The sequence below is a fragment of the Idiotropiscis lumnitzeri genome, chromosome 7 (genome assembly GCF_059441095.1).
Source record: "Idiotropiscis lumnitzeri isolate Australia: NSW breed Sydney's pygmy pipehorse chromosome 7, RoL_Ilum_1.0, whole genome shotgun sequence".
Lineage (NCBI taxonomy): Eukaryota > Metazoa > Chordata > Actinopteri > Syngnathiformes > Syngnathidae > Idiotropiscis > Idiotropiscis lumnitzeri.
Window position 1 is genome coordinate 13649270 of NC_142397.1, and position 20035 is coordinate 13669304.

General features: G+C 39.3%; 1 protein-coding gene and 1 non-coding gene across 2 annotated transcripts in view; both read right to left on the reverse strand.

The window, feature by feature from the left end:
• The window catches only part of arhgef17 (Rho guanine nucleotide exchange factor (GEF) 17), a 48856-nt gene that overhangs the window by 8913 nt on the left and 19908 nt on the right, over positions 1–20035 (reverse strand). The window contains exons 2-8 of the mRNA XM_088300236.1: positions 9245–9322; positions 6036–6218; positions 2062–2178; positions 1664–1756; positions 1397–1573; positions 805–855; positions 517–626 (exon numbers count right to left, since the gene is read on the reverse strand). Of these exons, the coding sequence (XP_088156362.1) occupies positions 517–626; positions 805–855; positions 1397–1573; positions 1664–1756; positions 2062–2178; positions 6036–6218; positions 9245–9322 (809 nt within the window). The remainder of the gene's footprint in view (positions 1–516; positions 627–804; positions 856–1396; positions 1574–1663; positions 1757–2061; positions 2179–6035; positions 6219–9244; positions 9323–20035) is intronic.
• Positions 2876–2948, reverse strand: trnam-cau (transfer RNA methionine (anticodon CAU)). Its single transcript has one exon. It is a non-coding gene; the product is annotated as a tRNA-Met (tRNA).

Genomic DNA, 20035 nt, shown 5'->3' on the forward strand with positions numbered 1-20035 from the left:
ACTGCTGCTTCTGGAACATGTCGGTATCAGATTGAAGTAAAAGGTAACTACCGCCCCCTGGTGGCACCACCTGTTCTTGTTTTCCGAAGGGTAAAACATGTACTGCATTTATTCAAGTGGATGATGCACGCTGCTGTAATTAATTGGGGCATGGTGTATATGAAGTAGCAAATACATTTGGAAAATTGATGGAGGTTAATAATATTTTTGGAGAGCTACACTATGCACCAAACACCCATTTGAAAGATGATACAGATCAGGATTTAAGTGTGATGCATGATAGTTTTAAATTTTTTCCTCAGATTAGTTTGTGAGATATTTTCATTATTTAAATTAAATTCAGGGGAATAAGTCATGCAACAAATGATTAATAGATTTATAACATTCAAATGTGGGTGTCTATTAAGGTGTTGATCTAAATGAGGATAGTTTGGCCTCAACGGATCTTGGCGCTCTACCATACAGCGTGGTGGTGTCTGTGTGCGTGAATGCATGCAAGCGTGCTTGAACTCATACAAGCTCATGGAGCTGCGTCTCAGTGATCCAGACTTCCTCTTAAGTGTGGTGCAGATGATCAGATCACTGAAGAGAAAGAGGGAACGGTCCTTCTTGCCGCCAACTGTCTTCTGCAGGATTAATCAAACAAGGTCAGTTGGTCTTTGACGGTCAGATTTCTATGTAAATGTTGCACTTTGTAAAAATTCACTTATTCCATTCATTCACTTGACTTGTGCGGAATTCTCCACAAAAAAAACCCAAACAAAAAAAACAATTACACATACTTCTGTTAAAGACAATTCTTACCGCTTCCATAACCATCTCCTGTCTAATGAACTTCCTCTGGGGATTCAAAATCTAAATATAAACAAAAACAGAAACACAAAGGTATAGATGAAATGTGTTGCGCCGTCCAATTTCTTTGGAGTACAAACAAGGTGCTATGAAGGTAAACCTGTGGTAGAGACAGTTATTTATTTTTTTTTTTTATATATATTTGATCTTGTGAACAGCATTTTGTTACTTATGTTGTTGTTTGTAAAGTGCTCTATGAATAAAGATGAGTACAGTTAAAAAAAAAATCATTATCTGTTACGAAAAGTACCATTATAATGTTAAAGAATGTAAATGCATGGTTGTACGAGACTATAATTTATTTAAATACCATACATGATTAAAAAAATAATTTGAACTAAGTAATGGATAACAATTATTGTGTACTTGGATAAAATAATTGGGGCGTTGGTAACATACAGTTTAATCAAAACATAAATCCAAGCCGACAAAAAATATTTATAAACAATACTAATAAAAATTTAAGGAAGAGATAATAATTTGCCCTTTTTTGAAACACTTCAGAATAAAATGAGAATTCTATTCATGTAGAATAATAACTCACATGTTCAACTCCCTCTATATGCGCCTCAATCTCCTGGATGACCCTGGCCTCCCTCTCCGCCTCCTCAGCGGAGCGACGCCCTTTATTAATCTTCTCTGCCAGCCGCTTGATGTCTCTCTGGGCGTCCAACAGGAAGGAGTGGTCAGGGTGGTCATCTGGGGTGTGCTTCAGAAGGTCCTGCACACATTATTCACAACATACTGAATTTACAGTACCTAAAAAAAAACGGATTAAATACCGTAAGAATGAGCTCATAAGAGAATTCACCTTGACCAGAAGCTCATATCGAGGTATCCTCTGGACGGGCTTGATCATCAGGTCACCCAGAGCCTGCTTCTCTTTGTTCTCGCGCATATTTTGCTTTAGAAATGAAAACGGATGTGACATGAGGAAACAAATAGTGGCACAGAACAACTGTCTTTGAAAGCTGCCTCAGATCACACTTGTGCTACAGTTATTCTGATAAAACCTGGTAGAATTTAAAAAATATTTCTAACTGCTCCAGAAATATAGTACTACAGTAAGTCATCTGCAATGAAACAGCAAGAATTTGTTACCATGACAACTTAAATAAAACACTTATTCATCTAGTTACTTTAAAGTATGTCTAAAAAAAAAAATCAAAACAATAATACAATTTTTCACTGGCTCTAGTTATAATTCACCTCCAGAAACTTGTGAAAGGCTGGCTTGGCCTCCTTAGCGATCCTCACAGCATCTTTGGCATTCAAAAAGTTGTCAATATAGGCTGAATACATATTCGCCAGAGTCTCTTTAGAGAACTGTAGAAAAGAATAAGAGGACATAAGGTTAGTGTGTGCATCTGGAAAGGCAAGAAATACACACAAATGTGACTCTTAAGTGCTGCCTGAAGAAATTCGTAAGAAAATAGATATTTTTGGGGGGTGTTGGGATTTCTGAAACATCGTTGATGTGAGTTTTCATTTTGTCATTTTAGAAGTCAGTTTAGACAAAATTTAGACAAGAGAGCGAGCCCGTTAGAGAGACAGAGAGGGAGGGAGGGCGAGGGAGAGGGAGAGGGAGAATGAGAGGGAGAGGGAGAGGGAGAGGGAGAGGGAGAAAAGAGAGAGAGAGAAAGAGAGAGAGAGAATGGAATTTGATTGACTACTGTTAGTAAAATGAGGACAAACCCTCCACTGCTCTCCATTCTCAGTCACGCGGGAAAAAAATGAGAACGAGAAAAAGGATATGTAAATAATCGGAGGTAAAGATACAAGACAGTACAGATGGGACCAACTTGTCTCTCTATTTATTTATTCACCATTTTTGGCTGTTGTCACCGCTGTAATTTTTCATGTTTAGAATAAGAAAATTAATCATATGAATTCAGAATTGTATCCAGAATACTGATCGGGGTATTTTCTTGCAACCAGTTTAAATTTAAGATTTAAAACAGACAAAAAAAACTCAGCCCGAACCGACAATCTTCAAATTATGAGACTGACAAAAAAAAAGCTCTGCCCCGTGTGAGGCTCGAACTCACGACCTTCAGATTATGAGACTGACGCGCTGCCAACTGCGCCAACGAGGCATGCCGGTAGTGGGCCTTCTACGAACAGATGTGGACAGCAACATCTGAATACCCCGTAAAGCCCATAAATTTGCTATCTATTCGTCGCCACTACGAACAAAACTGGCCGAAAGTGGCTCGTTTAGCGTACGATGTTTTTCTTTTTTTTGCTGACGTTATGTTAGATTATTAACATTTCTTGTGAACCAACTGCTTTGCGTTCTTGTGATTACAGATTACAAAAAATCTAAAACAAAAAACATACACATTCACCAACGGCACTGTGCCGAGTGAATAAAAAAAATACATACTAGCATCACGCATGCAAGATTCAGCACCGTCAGCTAAAGCTATGGTCGCAGGAACAATCCAAGCAAAACGGCGACAACTTCCCTTCTCTTGCAGGGCACATAAAAATAATCAGGAAAATGTTTGCTGGAGGTACTAGCGAGAAATTAGCGATTATAGCAGCACAAGCATACCCAAAATACCATTTGTTATTGCAAGAATCACCATCAGCACAATATTGCAGGCTACAGCACACCTGCAATTAGTTGTGCACTTTAAACGCACAACTCAAGCACATTATCATTGTTTGGCCAAGTCAAATTATGCCACAACGCTAAACCAAACATGTTTGTTAAGAGTCGACAGGCTATTAGAAAGGAAACCATCATCAATGCCGACAATATAGCGTTACTGAGTGACAATATGAATAGTTGTTTGGAGAGACACAAAATTAAAAGGGAACTACTTCATGAATTAAGTTACTAAACAGTGAGGAGGGGGGGGGGGTATTAAACAGTGATAAAACAGCTGATCTTTAGAAATGTTCCCCCGTTTTCTGAGCTACACTCTGTCCTAGTCCACTTTGGACTAGTTGCCAGCCATTTACATTTTTTGGGGGGGGGGGGTTGAACATATTTAATTCCATCACAGAAAGCTGCAATTTACAGTGATATTCATCCTTTTTTTGGGTATAATTTCTGAATGAAATGCTCTCAAATTGGAAAAGAGAGCGAACGTTGCCAATGCACATCTCAGCTGTTCATTGAACGCTGCGAGAACAGTCAGATAAAAATGCAATAAGCACAATCGCTCGCTCTCAGCCACAGCTTCACACCGAGACACTCAAAGGCAGCCTCGTCATAGCTTGAGCCAGTTTACAGCTTAAATACCACCCCACCACCTTTTCTTTACATTGTAAGTCTTCAGTTGAGTTCAAACATGTTTAAAATGTGTTAGTTCAAATGTGTTTCACTGGCTAGGGAGGCAAAACTAGATAGCTATTAAAAAATATATAGTCTCTCGGTATCATGGATTTTTATTTATCATGGATGCTTCTGGAAGTATCCATATAAACTGAGGTATCATGTAGAAAAATAACCACTCACATTCACACTCATGGCCAATTGGTGCCTTAAAAAATATAGGAAACATGTTTGGGAGGACCCTGCAATTGGCTGGCAACCAATTCAGCGGTCCCCCGCCTACTGCGTCCCTTGTGAGGAGAAGCGGTACAGATAATGGATGGATGGATGTTTGGGAGGAATAAGGTGTGAGGATGCCAGTGAACGGAACGGTGGAGGCACTCGGCATAGATTCAAACCCAGAACCTCTTGACTGTGAGAAAGACGTGCCCCGACCGCAACAGGAAAATAATAAACACAATATGCGCGCAATAATTATAATACAGTGGGGCCTGGTCCAAACTATCCTTTGTATACAGTATGTAAGGAAAGTATTCAGACCATTGACATTTTTCACTTCCCGTCATTTCAGCCATTTGCCAAAATCAAAAAAGTACATTTTGTTTCTCATTAGGTACACTCAGCACTCCATCTTGACAGAAAAAAACTGAAATGTAGAAATCTTTGCAAATTTATCAAAAAAGAAAAACTTAAATATCATATGATTGGTATGAGATGAAGTATTCAGACCCTTTGCAGTGACTTTCATATTTAACTCACTTGCTCTGCCCTTTTCTTCTGATCCTCCTTGAGGTCCAAGGAACAGCCCAGGGAGATCAAAGACAGAATTGTGAGAATGCACAAATCTGGCCATGATTACAAAAGCATTTCTGCAGCACTCAAGGTTCCTGAAAGCACAGTGGCCTCCATAATCCTCAAGTTTGGGATGACTACAACTCTTCCAAGACCTGGTTGTCCAGCCAAACTGAGCAATTGTTAGAGAGGTAAAGAAGAACTTAAATATCTCTGTGGCTGAGCTCCTGAGATGCAGTGGGGAGATGGGAAAAAGTTCCATAAAGTCAACGATCACTGCAGCCCTCCACCGGTTGAGCCTTTATGATGATGACTTTATGACACATGAAAGCCCTCATAGAGGTTGCCATAAAACAAAGAAGAAGGACTCCCAGACTTTGATTCTCTGGTCTGATGAGACCAAGATTGAACTTTTTAAACGGTATGTGTGGATAAAACAAGGCACTGCTCATCACTTACACAATACAATACCTACAGTGAAACGTGGTGGGAGCATCATGTTGCGGGGGGGTTTAAAGTGGCCGCGTCCTGAGATATGCTGGGGGAAATCCTCTTCCAGAGTGCTCAGGATCGCAGACTGGGCTGAAGGTCCACCTTTCAACAGGACCATGACCCAACGGACACAGCTAACAACAAAGGAGTGGATTCAGAACGACTGTGACCGTTCTTGACGGGCCAAGCCAGATCCCTGACCTAAACCCGACTGAGCATCACTGGAGAGACCTGAAACTGGCTTTCTACCAATGTTCATCATCCAAGCGGACTGACAGAGCTGGAGATGAAAGAAAGAAATGTGGCAGAGGATCCCCAAATCCAGGTGTTGAAAAACTTGTCGCATCATGCCGAAAAAGACTCATTGCTGTACTAGCTCAAAAGGTTGCTTCTACTCAATAATGAGCATAGGGTCTGAATACTTATGTCTATATATTCTTTTTTTTTTTTAATGAATGGTTTCTAGATTTGTTTTATTCTGCCAAGATGGGGATGTGGATACATTAATGAGAAATAAAATTACTATCTGGCAAATGGCTGGAATGACACAGAAAGGGAAACATTTCAAGTGGTCTGAATACTTTCCGTACCCTCTGCCGCCTGTTCTACTCACTGATTGGATGAGGATGTGTCCAACAGTCTGCCTGTCGTGCCACTGGTTGACGCAGCCGTCCACCAGTTCCAAGAAGTGCTCGTGGTGCTCCAAGATCTCCGGGATTTGGTAAAACATCTCGTCCACCAGCAGCGGGTCCACGATGGAGCCTCCGTCCGGCTGTTTGAGAGGACGCATGTAGCCCTGTCACGGAAGAAGCACAACCACTTAAAAAGCGATTGCTGTGGCTTTGCAACACATTTATTATATTCCCAACATTTCCAATGTCTTTAAGCAAAGTTCTTTACAAAAGCAGACATCATTTAAAGAAATGACAAAAAACACATCACATGACAAAAAAAAAAAAATGTCAATTGAAGAGCCACTGGAAAGACACCCGATGCAGGAAATGTACAAGGAAATACACTTGAAAGGAAATACACCCACTCATGTCCTCGGTGTGTTTCAGTCTCTTTATCTTTGGCATTATTAGGGGGGCTGGGATGGAAGTTCACATAGGACCTCTAATTTATATTTCATCAAATGAGTCCACCCACTGGCATGGGCACACTGTGAGACCATACTGGTGACCTCCTTTCAACACAGCATTACGTAACACTTGCTTAGATAGTGAGACATTTAAAGATCAATTAGACTCGGAAATGATTCGACTTTTTTAAAAAAGAAAAGACACCAATTCACTGTTCCACACTTTATGACACATTAATTACCAGCCCTCAGTTGGCAATTTTATGTCTATTGTGGGGATTTTACTTATCAAATGTCGAAGCATTTTTCCAGTTCATTGAAGTGGATGACGCACAACGCGTTTAATTGAGAAACTGCATCGAATATAGCGGAGGCCACTTATTGGAGAAATACAATAATATGATTGATTGAAATGATGAGAATGGTGATGAGCTCAAGCAAGAGTGGGGAAGACGAGGAGGGAGGTAGAAAAGTCATTTTTCAATGTACTTGATTAATTTCCTAGCAGTGTGTTACATAAGAGCTTTGAAGCTAAACTTCATCATTAAATCACTAAGAGACGCTTCCGGCTTATGATGGACTGTTTCTCCCGTTAATTCAGCCACAGGCTCTCATTTGCACTCTTTTCACACAAACGAATTGTTACCTGATTTTATTGTTTGTTGAAGTAAACAATTAAAAAAAAAAAATCAGAAAGCTGTTGGTAGTTTGTACAGATTGTTATTAATCATACTTTGAGATTTCACTTTCAACTGGATAGTCATTACTTAGTGGGGAAGTAAACCCCCAAAATCTTTGCTATAATATGTTCTATATGCTTTCACTAGTTGAAACGTGGCATTCTGATTATTACTGCGTTTGCGGAAAATGAGTAAAGCAGCAAAAGCCACCTGTTTTTAGCCACTTCTGAAAATGTGTTTGCTCAGGGCTCAAGTAATGACCAATCAACTGTTTTCTGAAGTTGAGCCATGATAGGTCTCTACCTGAGCCTTGAGCAACTTTGAGGTCATTTTCAGTCAACAGCAAGTGGCAAAATGGCCACCGCGAGACGGACAAAAACGGGTGTATTTTCACACACAATATCAATCAGAATGCCACGTTTAGACGAGTGAAGGCACATAGAACATTTTATTGAAATAATTTTTGGGCGATGACTTTCCCTTTAATGTCAATGATAGATAACAATGAGAAAAGCATGTGGTGATTTTAGTGGTTGCATAACCACAGACTTTTTAAAGTCGACACTCAGCCGAGCATTCAGATATAGAGGGCATTTCAAATGAATTAAACTACCCAACATTATCAGACCCATCAGGTAAATATGCATCTTCTCTGGTTTTCTCTATTTTTAAAAGTCACTATGCTTTAGCTGTAAAAATATAAATAATGATGTTTAATTCTCAGGCTCCAAACACCATTAAAGATTGAGCCTGTGGTCTCAGACGAGCACACCCTCCTCAGGAGTCTGCAGCTTTGGTGTGCGGTCACTGTGGTAACACTTTCTCTGGGTCGCCATGGGAACACAGTATGATTTTATCACTTTGACGCCACACATAATCATACAAGTGAGCGGTTGGTCCCATCGGGACAAGTACAGCAATGTGAGTGTCGAGCAGAGATGTGCGTGTACACGTATGAGCGCAATTAGGCTTCTTGGAAGGGGTCACATAATGCAGGGTGAGCACAGGTAACGTGTACTTGATTGTTAGTGTGAATGTGTGTGTGTGTTCATTTGTTGCCGGAGAGTAGATGTGTTGGTTATAGAGAAAAGCGACTGTGTGGAAAGGAGTCATTATTGCCCTTATTGTGCAAACATTCATTATGTGATTCAGTTCAGCCCAATGTGTCAGTAAATGCCCTTGGAGTTTGTGAATTGTTGTGTCTTTTAATAAAAAATATATAATTTAATTGTTTCAAAATGTGTTATTGAGAAAATCCAAATGTGCACAACATCCTTTGACACAACCCTGAATCGGCCTATTAATAGATCAGAGTTTGTTTCATTGGCTCATGGCTGATTTGAAAAATACATCATCAATATCACAAGTTAAACCAACCATGACAACTCAAATCATCCTCGTGAGCGATATCACATCAAATCAATCAATGCAGTTGGAGAGATGATAGTCTTCAAGTCTGTAAAGGTGCCCTTGAGCAGACCACTAAAACCCTCATGACTCAGCTCAGGGGAGAAGCACTATTTTTGCACCCCGTCTGTCTGGCATCTCCCCTGCCAAGCCTGCACGCCTGTTTGGTGTGCTTCTCATTGCGGCGCACACCAAAACCCTCCAGCAGAATGTAAATTAAATTCCCCCTTGAAGGATTAAAATGAGTCCACTAAATTCAATTTAAAAAATTGAGATGACACTTATGCTGCTTGCTGTCAGACAGCAGCACAGGCCTTGCATTTGTGCACTAGGGCACAGTCAAGGGAACAGAACAAGGTTTTTCTCCAAATTGTCCCCACAAAATTGAAAATATTGAGTTGTCCCAAAAATGATGAGGGAGAACTAATAACCCCCTAAATATTTTTTCTTTGTTGACCCTGTGGGAAACATTAAAATGCGACGACCTTGTTGTCTTTCCATATACGGGTGCTGATAATGCTGGTGGATTACATAACACCTTTGTTGCCTGCATTCGTAATTTATGTCCTCAGTGATGTGCGTGTTTGTCATCGTCAAAACACTAAACAAAAAAAGGAATTTGCAGTTCCACGTAATATGGGTGTGTAGAGTTACCTGAATCAGAGTGCGTAGTGACTCCACATATGATCTCTCTGTGTCCAGCAGTGTCATCATCACATGCTTTCTCATGTCCTGGAAAGACAGGAGAAAGTCAGGCATTTAATTAAATTATAAACCCTTTTTATCGTGCTGTTTTTTTTTTTTTAATAATATGAAATGGTCGAAAAGATAAGACACTAAGAAATAATTTAATTATAAATCAATGCCATACGCCAGCATCTCGGTTTTTAATTCTTATTCTTTTTTAAAATACTAATTTTTCAGATTAAAATGTTACATAATATCGATAAGAGAACTGTGACATTCACATAATGACAAATATTCAACAGTCATGTGTTTCTGCAGAAACAAGGTGAGTTTAGGTCAAGAGTCTTAATTGTGTGCATCTCAAGCGAAGCTTCCAAACTTATCAGGAGACCGAGAAAAGGACAAAACCCTCCAACACACAAACAAGCACCTCAAGCACCATGAAGCTCTATAAATAACTGAAAAATACATTTGCGGAGGGATCTCTTCGGTGTGCATGTGTGTGAGTTTGTAAGGCACAGGTGTCACTGAAAAATTGCTTTTCTTGCTTTAGGTGATCCAACCACATTGAAAGACGGCATTTCTGCGCATCCCTGTTGTTTTGTCAATTAGATGGCAGGTTCGCACGCATGAGCGCTCGGACGCAGACAGTGGCAAAATAATGCAAGGAATGCTCGTTTTAGTTTGGTAGCAACCACGTAACCATGGTAACGCTGAAAGAGGAAGGTCTGACTGAGACTGCAAAGACACCTTTGGAGCTAAAGTCAGGAAGACCATTGCATAAAGGAAGGGAAAAAAAATTTGTGCATATCAAATCGTTGTTGCATTGATATTTCATCCATTTTCCATGTCCTCATTCGGGTTGTGGGATGAGACACCCTATCCTTGTGCTTGTCTGAGTGTTTGATAATGACAAAGAGTGTGAAAATGAGTCTGTGACTTTGTGACTGGAGTGGTGTCATCCTTGATTAGTATGCATGGATGAAAAGGAGACATTTTTCATGCTACCATATTCCATCAATAAGGATTGGCCATTTTAAGCTTAATAATTAACTTGAACTTCACTAATAAAGCGGCTGCCGACTGGATTTTGTTCTCTCCCTCAGACGAATTGACCGCCCGTTGACAGCCATTGCTTATGAGAGAGAGTAAAGAGAGCCTTCAATGCATGAAGCACGCAAGTGTGACTGCCTCTGTGGGCTCTTGAAAATTTACAGGCATTGCGCTGATTCCTAAAGGAAGTTCTTCCTCTACATTGAAGCTACGTGTTAAACAACTTAAAGGGGGAAGACAGCATAGGCCAGAGTCAAAGCAAATTGACTCTGTCGAATTGACATGCTGTATTTTATGGCGGGGTCAACCAACCAAGGCCACAAATTCTGAATTTATGTCGCTTTTTTTCCCCAACTGAGGTTTTGTGTTGTTTTCTCGAGTAAAAATATCCCAAAAGAGAAGAACATTCAGGATCCATTTAAATTTAATTGACAACATGGTTTTCAACGTCTGATGCTGCTCCACTGCGCTGTAACTTGGAACTACTTGACTGATGCAAAACCACCAGTAGACAACTTCAATTCATCATTTTAGATATGGGATCGCAACATCATTTGTGAGTCACAGGGAGAAATGGTTGCATTTTGAGAAACCTCCCTATATTCGACTTTTATATAAAAGAATGGAAAAGGGCAGAATGAAACTTTTTTTCCCCTGGTGAAAGGAGAATTGGCAGATTCTGTGTACATTTAACCATTATAATGTAGGCCTTGATAATGTAAAAAAAAAAATTAAAAAAAATCCTGTTTTGTGTTTTGGATTAAAAAAATAATAAAATGTTACATCTGTGCATGCTCATTAATAGGCAGGTGTAAATTATTAATGATGTTCTGACAGTTTTGCAGCCATGTATATATGAGTAAGAATACGTGAGTTGGTGAGCTCAGCAACACAGTTAAACCTGATCAAGTCATTTCTGTCATCACACCCCTTCTGCCACTGTCCACCCCCCCGTTTCCTTGTTGACTGCATCCCATAGCAACAGCCTAACTAATGCAGCAACAGGTTGCAAAAAACATTTTGTGCCTTAATTCATCCAAAGATCTGATGTTAACATAAAGCATGCTACTCTTATGTTATGTAATCATGCACCAACAGCACGTGGGTGTCTCCTGACTCACTAATTGCCATTTGCAGGCCACCAGCTGTTGTGACCTACTCGTTAGTGATCCAACCACATTTGTATCATCACTTCTCATTTCTAAAATATCACTAAGCTCCTCACATGGGTGTCTAAGAGTAAAAACAACACAATGTGATTTGAATAAAAATACTTTGAGAAAGTGACCAACACATTACATTAGCGATATTAAGATCTAATAACTAACTGTACATTCAAAAATTTGAAAATACAACCATTTTAAAAACACACTGTGCGACAACTATACAAAATTTACATTTATAATATACAATATAATATTTGCTACAAGAGTTTTTTTTCACTATTTGTGCACGCCACTCCTCAAGAATATACTATAATATATATATATATATATATATATATATATATACTCACTGATTTTTTATGCAACTAATTTACAAAGGGTTAATCTGAGAATGCTTTGCAGATAGGTCAGCAACATGTTAATTTAAATGTGTGGAAGATTTACAGTATATATCTGGGGGAAATTATTAGTCTAATAGTATTAATATTTCCCTGCCCTCAACAAGATTAACTTCAGTCCTTCATACATGCAACACACTTGTATGAGGATTAACTGTCTGAGTGTTTGAGATTAGCATAGGTTGTCTTATATCAATGACAGTGTTAGCACGTACACACGCAACTAATGTAAAAGTCTCTCGCTTGCAAAGTCTTTAAGGTTTCCATCTTGTGATAAAATAATGCACAGCGGATGCTACGACTAAAGCATTTTGTCACTAAATGTGAGAGAACGAAGGTGTAAAGAGATGAGCGCGGACAAATAGACAGGTGGGAGTCAATGTGAGAGTTAGTGATTACCATGTGATTTACTTCTGCTCTAATTCCATTTCAGTCTACAAGGAGAAGAAATACACAACATCCGTCAGACAAACGGGCACATCAAGAGGAAGGGCAACTACAAAGATAATTATGACAGACTGGCTTGATGGAGTTCAATTCAACTGCACAAGAAGAAAAGTGTGAGAGTGTACCTCTCCATTAGAGTGGTGTCTCGCAGCACAATGGCCATTAAAATTCCCGTTATTGTTTCTGAAATGATCCAAAGCGTCAGTTCTGTCCATGAGTTCCTCGCCTCCAACATCCCTCTCTCCTCCGCCTCCCTCATCCCCTAGGCTCTGTCCGTTCATTTCCTCCAGAGCAATGCTGAACTGGGCTAAGGTTCGAACCATCTGCAACATGCGAAGCGATGCGTCTGGCTCAGTCACTTGGACTCAAGGAACAACCCGAAATCACCGGCGGTCTTCTTTATCGGCGTTTCAGTCACATCATCCGATTCTTTGCTTCTTCTGACATAAATACTTTCGGCTGGAAAATAAAGCTGGTCTTCTCTTTTCCACCCCCCCCCAAAAAAAAATCCCCAAATCAACCACACCAAACACCCCCCAAAAATTCAGTCTTTCATAAAAATCTTCCAGTCTTCAGAGTGAGTTGAAGTCAGCACCTCGTCACACCATGCGTGTCACCGTGCGGCGCACACTCTCAGTCACAGCGACGAAACACACTTGAGCACGCACCCTCATCTTCTACTGCATGGATGATGTAAGCAAGAGACGAGCACAGGTTGATGTGTGTGCGTGTGTCACAGCCCTCCCCTTGGGTGTGTATAATGAGAGGCAGCAGGCACAGCAGATGCTAGCAGCGAGCATCCAGCTCCGCTCAGCTCAGCCAGACTGGCTCAATCCACTCATAAATAATCGATGGAAATGTGAGGAGCAGGTCAGAGGCGTCCTTTTATCTGTCGTCACATCAGTTTATGAAGATTGTTACTCATTATTGCATAATAGCAGTTCTTTATTTCCAGTACATCCAAAAGCTGCGATCGCAGTTGTTTCACTGAGAGCATCTTTCTCCTTAATGGATGGATGCAAACATTAGGTCAAGAAGTATTTGGAAAGTGACAACAATTCTGATGATATTGCCTTATAACGCCCCCAATAATCGATGTGGGAAAAAAAACTATAAAGATTGTGATCCAAGAATACATTTTCAGATAAAATTTAATGGGTTTAAGAATTATATGGCATGTAGCATTTTCAGCTAATACATAAAGACGACCTCTGTTTTCATGGACTCTAAAGGACAGTATTTGAACTGTGATTTCCGACCATTGTGCTGTTAAAAAAAAATATTAATCATTAATTATTACATAAAAATATATATAATTGGTCCAAGAAATTTGTCGAACAAAAAAAAAACCCTGAAAAAACATATTTCAAGTGTAGTTATGAATGTGTTCAGCAAAAATCATGTTTCATGGTTATTTCTTTAATCTTTTGTTCACATTCCTTTAATATTATTGTGACAATATGGTCACTTTCATTATGATAAGAATGCACTTAGTGAAGATAATCCAAAAGTGAAAGGGATATTTTGGGTGATTTTATATCATGAATGTTAAACGGTTATAACAAAGTTTCAAGAATGTGTGAATGAAGAAATCAAGAAAGAAAAACAGACTTTAAAAGGGAACATAGAAAAAAGTGTCTTAACCAATAAAGGACAAAAAGAGAATTGGAAATAGATATTTGCAGAAAACGTGTCAATAAAAACAAAGTGTACGAAGCTCTATCAGCTTTAAATTTCTGCTTTATGATGAAAAACCAGCGTTGTAATTTTACCTCTATTCCGGAAATCCATCTTGAGAATTTGTACAGGGGATAAGGGATATTTCAATTGAAAAACTCATATATTTGCAGACTTTTAGTCATAGCGCGAAAAAAATAAATGCTTACATGAACGTTCAAAACTGCAACCCTGAAAATAAGACTTATTTGGTCAAACTTAAAATGACAAAAGTTTTTTTTCAGGCCTTAGTAAATAAAACAAGGGCGCTCAAGGGAGGCATTGAGGTTCGTTTTTTTTTTTCCCAGCAGAGATCAGATGGCAAGGGTAGGAAAGGTCGGGGAAGCACATTTAAAGGTCAATCTTGTGGCAGGAAATTGGCCTTTAATCCTTGCTGCCAACAAAACAATACATGGTTTTGAAGGTCTGCTGACAGAGATCACATACAATGTCTGTAGATAAATGCTAAGTCTGCTTTTTATTTGATATTTCTAAAGATTAAATTCCATTTTGATTTTTGGACTACAGAATGAAAGTTATGAGAAGACTCCAAATATAGTCTCTTTGCCAATATATCTTGTCACTCTACAGGATTTATTGCAGAGTGGTCACTGCAAGCTGTTAATAAATATAGTAATAAGTAATTATTGCTAATGTAATACAAAATGTGGACAAATATCCAGCTATTTTAAAAATGTGTGATTGGGCGGAAAGGGAACTTTAGGGTGAGTATATATTTTCTATTTTTATTCTTGTATATTTGGATATAAGTAACCATGTTGTCTCATGATGCACAAATCTTTCGGTTTCAAACGACCATCGTGCACGAAACATACTTCACGAAACATTTCAGTGAGCTGCAATTACGCAAGTGTGTTTTTTTCCTGTGTTTTCTTATCCCAAAAGAATCTCAATAAAGGGCGCAGACCCACGTTCAAAGGTGGTCTAAAGAAATTACTATGACTAACAGTGGTTGACATCTTTTACACTTGTGTGACATTAAAGAATTTAAAAAAAAAGAACAAAACGGAATTCGCGAGGTGAAAATCAACTTCACATAAAACATTATGTACTTTATATTTTGAACCCCCCCCCCCAAAAAAAACCCGTAAGTATAGGCATACCCTTTGTCTCCACGCTTTCTGAAGGCACGTTATAAGGATCATTTAGAATGCGGCAAAAGACTGCTTACAGTATAAAATTGTAATTATGTAATACTATAATAACATAATTTTAAAAAATGGCAAAATTTATGAAATCATTTTGGACACAACCGCAGTATATACTGTAGATTTAGAAATGCACAATAAACGGCATGCCAATTTGCAAACATGTGGTGTATCATAAGTGGGCTGACTATTCAACCTGCTGAAGCAAATATGCATTTTCTCTGCTCCTTACAACGATATATTTTTTTTATATGCGGTATAACATGATGGTTTTCCCGCCCACATGCCAGCTGGATCAGAGAAATATTGCTCAACGTCAGTCGATGAGACGTGCATCATTGCCAACTGTACCACCCCTGCACCTTAAATATTAGTCAGGCTTGAGTCAGAGGAGATGAACATGGAGGTGGGCCGATGACACCTGTCAGCACATCCACACAGATTAGGGGAGGGGTGGGCTGTTATTTTTTGTATTTTCTACCTGGGCAGGAAAGAGGTTGAAAGGGGTTTTAGAGCGAAAGTTAGTCGGTGTAGGTGTCAAGGCGAGGAGTGAAGGGTGTGCAATGTGTCTGTGTGTGTGGGGGGGTGTGGGTGTGTGTGTGTGTGTGTGTTGGGGGGGATTGGTAGCCTCAGCACCAGTGGATGCATGACTGCCCACATAGTTCAAAATAAATGTCTCATCACACACCTGTGCAGTTATGCCACATTTCAACCTGGTGTGTTTGATGTTTTAAATATTTGGGCGCACACACACCAACCCCAATGAAGCGTAACAAAATCATAAGGATGGATGCCGTGTTGATTTCAGGCATGCAAGTGTTGCTGATGTGTGCGCTTGTCACCAATGTGGTGAAAGAATGATGACAGGTAATGCCACAACTCACAAACTGGGCGGTCTAGCTAAAGCAGTCCGGCATCTCAATATATTTTATGAAATTAAAGTCAATCATCAAAATAGTAAATTGTATCCATTTTACAATCAAATGTCAAACAATGAGCTCATCCTTTTATTTGTGTGGTACACCGGCTAAAAACCTTATACTGCAATACTGTACTGTCCACAAGGGGGCAGCAGCCATAATAAAGAAAAGGCTTATTTGCACTGCTTATACGTCTCCATCTCAGTACCATGGTCAAGGTGCAATCACATTTATAATTTAATTCCCCAATAAGGATTTTAAATGAAAGTTTATACAACAGTGTGAACATTAATTGCAAACTGGAAGTCAATGGCAGAGCTGCGGTTGATAATGAAACAGTATAACATCTGAGATTGAGAACACACAGGTAACCAGAGAGGCTCATGCTCCCAAGGCGGACTGGTGTGTCTTTGAGCAGCATATACATGGCAGAGAAAAGAGCCTTTGTCTATGAGAGGTTTGGACTCTTGGCACACTTATTGTAATCCACACAAGAGGACACACACACAAGCATCTTGAACATGCCCTACTGGTAAGATACACCCAAATATACACAAAGAAAACTACAAGACGTTTTATGATATTAAGCAAAAAAACAGGTCGTTCATCCTTCCATCCATTTTCTATCTCAGACGACTTTTGTTGAGAGGCGAGTTACAGCAAGGACTGGTTCCCAGCTGCTAAATAGTGTTTTTGAGAAAATAATGTCTGATTGTACCAGTCATTTAAAACCTGACATCAAACAATGTTGGCTGAAGAGGAACAAACAGCCTGTTTGAACACCCACTATATAGTAGTTCATCAATCACGCCTACGATATGTCGCAGTTTTTTAAGAAAAAGTTTTGGTTTTTTTTTAAACAGCAGAGTAAATGCAAGTCCCAATTTGGAGTCGAACATACTCACCCCAGATAATTGATAGTTATTATTTGGGGATTCTCTCTTATTACTGTGACTTTCTTCTGATCCCACCATGGATCGCCATGATTTGTTTGGGACAGTTTTATGCCTTTCCTGACGCAAGCCACAGATATTTTGTTTCTGTCCAGGCTTGGGATCGGCACTGGCCGGGAATCGTACCTACACCGTCACCATGAAAGGCCGCAGCACGTTCCGCTACACCACCAATGCAAAAAGATTCTCTGCAGAGTGTGTTTGACTGATTGTGCGCGGTTCCCAGTCACCCAGACATAATTCAAAAGACACACCAGGAGGAGCCTCCCATCCATTCTTCCATATGAAGTCATACTGCCAGCATGTAATCTGAAATCCCATCACTTCCTGTCCAGCAATTTATCCCACAATGCACTGGGCTCCAGAGATAGCCATCACAGACAAAGTCTCTAACCCCAATAGAACTCCGGAAATACCTCCTCTGGGTAACTGTCTCTCCCACCCAGTATTTCTTTTCTAATTCTCCTTCCTTTGCCCTCTCTCTGTCCATCTCCATTCATTTTTTGTCAAATTCCTTGCATGCCGCCAAAGTAGCTCGAAAACAATTTCCCTTCCATAAGCCTTTCCTTCCTCATGAAATAATGCAACCGTTAGGAATTTTAGTGAAGGGAGGTTGGACTTCTCAAATTCAGCACTACATGACACCTGACAGTCACAACTTCCAATAATAATCTCTCTATGCTCAGTATGTTGCAGTACTAACCTTGTTTAGTTCCAACAATAATAAACATGACATGACCAAGGATATTATAGTTTTTATCATTTTAATTATTGTAAGCTTTTATTTCATATTCATAGTTAGTTTTAATTAGTTTTCAGGGAAAGTTTGTTAGTTTTAATTTTTTATTTAAATTTTTTTTTCATTTTATACGTGATCAAGTTTAAAAAAAAAAAGACCATGGTATGTGCAGTGAAAATTCAACAACACATTTTAGTTTTAGTAATTCCGTTCTAAAATAACCTTGGACATGACATGAATATCTCTGTCAGTGGCAATCAAAACGGAGCAAACGATGCATGTTTGCAAAGGCAGAATTTTTCATACAGCTCTCAACTCAGGTGCAGGCATATCTAATGTTGTGGCGTGTATAACAGTGGAAATGGACTAAAGACTGCACAAAATAATACAAAAAAATATATATCATTGATTAGGCCCACAAATGAAGTTGTCAGTGTTGCACATTCATTGTACTTCCTGCATTAACTAGTTTAACTAGTTAGGTAACTAGTTTCGCTCATTTTCATGTCATACTTTTCTTTTCTCTTACAAGCAACAACTCTGCTTTTTCTTTTTCCTCTTTTCTTAACATTCCTGACCCCCCCTAAGGCCTTAAATCCATACATCTGTGTGCGCATGTGTGTAGAGGTTGCCTACAATAAACATAGTCTTGCGTTATGGCTTGGTACACTCATGAAAATACCAGGTAGTCGTGCTTTTTTTTTTTTTAATTCACTTTTCTCTCAGAAGAAATAAAAGCAATACAAGCGGAATTTTGGTGTTGTTGTTTTTAGATTTATGCAGCAATTACACAATGTTCTCGAAGGGCATCGACAATGCCCTGTGAAGAGCGAGGCTTCACTGTACGCTTTAAACACATCTGTGAAATTAATTGGCAGTTACAAAGTGTGAAACGTAACAATTGGTTGGTTATAGAGGAAAAAATATGGAGATGAATTAATTTTCCTTGGCCTCTCTTCATTCATCATCATGCCTACATTTCAGGACAATTCTGTACTTCCAAATTTCAGGAAGGGCAGGCGTGCTTGAATAAACGTAGTGTGGAAAACCTGACTAAACTTGACCTCAACCACATCACACACTTTTGGCAGGAACTAGGCCAGAGATGTCGAGCCAGCACGCCCTCAATGTCGGGTCCAAAAGACATCCTTTTGCATGTGGGAAGATATGCGGAGAGTTGAGCAGAATAGAGAAGAAGTAGCAAGACAGTGAGTGCAATTTCTGTTTTTGGTCAGTCAGTTACTCTGTAACACTGGTTGCCACAGAAACATGTGAATGGAGGACAGAGCATGAATGAGAAAGGAGAGGGAGGGAGCGAGTGAGAGAGAGCGGTGATGGCACGTGCACATGATAGAACATACGCTTAAACATTTGGACTGCAGCGGTATTTTATATGAATATCCAATAATGGCAAATAGATGAGAGAAATGAGTTCTGACTTTAAGACAAACGTGAACAATAAGGGTATTATTTTTGCCACAGAAAGATGCTGTGATGTAACTTTGTTGTGTTCAGACTTATCATATTGTTTGAATGTTTGAGTCAAAGAGATGATTGTGAATATCTTTTGTTTTAGTTTTCAAGGTACGTGATGTGGTTCTTTACTTGAGTACACTTCTTGTGCTGCGAATAAGTCATGTAGTTAAGTAGTAGTAGAAGAAGATTATCTGTCAGTTCTTAAATAGCGGTGATGAACTGTGATTTTACCGGCGACGGAAGTCCAGTTCAAATAAGAGGATGGACAAACAGACTGACAATTATAGTTTGGGTCGGCTTTAAAAAAAAATGATAGACTGACGATGACGGACAGGTGCCCAGGCCACTGACGAATGATGGACTGGCATCATTTGGATCCTGGGTTCAGGATGGAGTTCAGTGCATGACATCAGTTATTTAACCCAGATTTATACCTCAGCAGGAATCTGCCACTATCACAAGGTATCGCAGCAATGAAGTTATTATGACCAAAAATGTGTTTGAAAAACTCTTTAAAAAAAAAACAAATAGTAAGTACCGTGAAACCTCTACCATCATAAAACAAAAAACCCACTTGTGTTTTTTTTTTTTCATCATCAATAAAGATAAACTTGTCAGGGAAACATTCTAAAGACAGCACTTGCCAAAATCTTGAAAAACGAGCACACAAGCGTTCATGAGCCTTGTGATGGAAGAGCTACGCAAATATTGATGAAGCAAA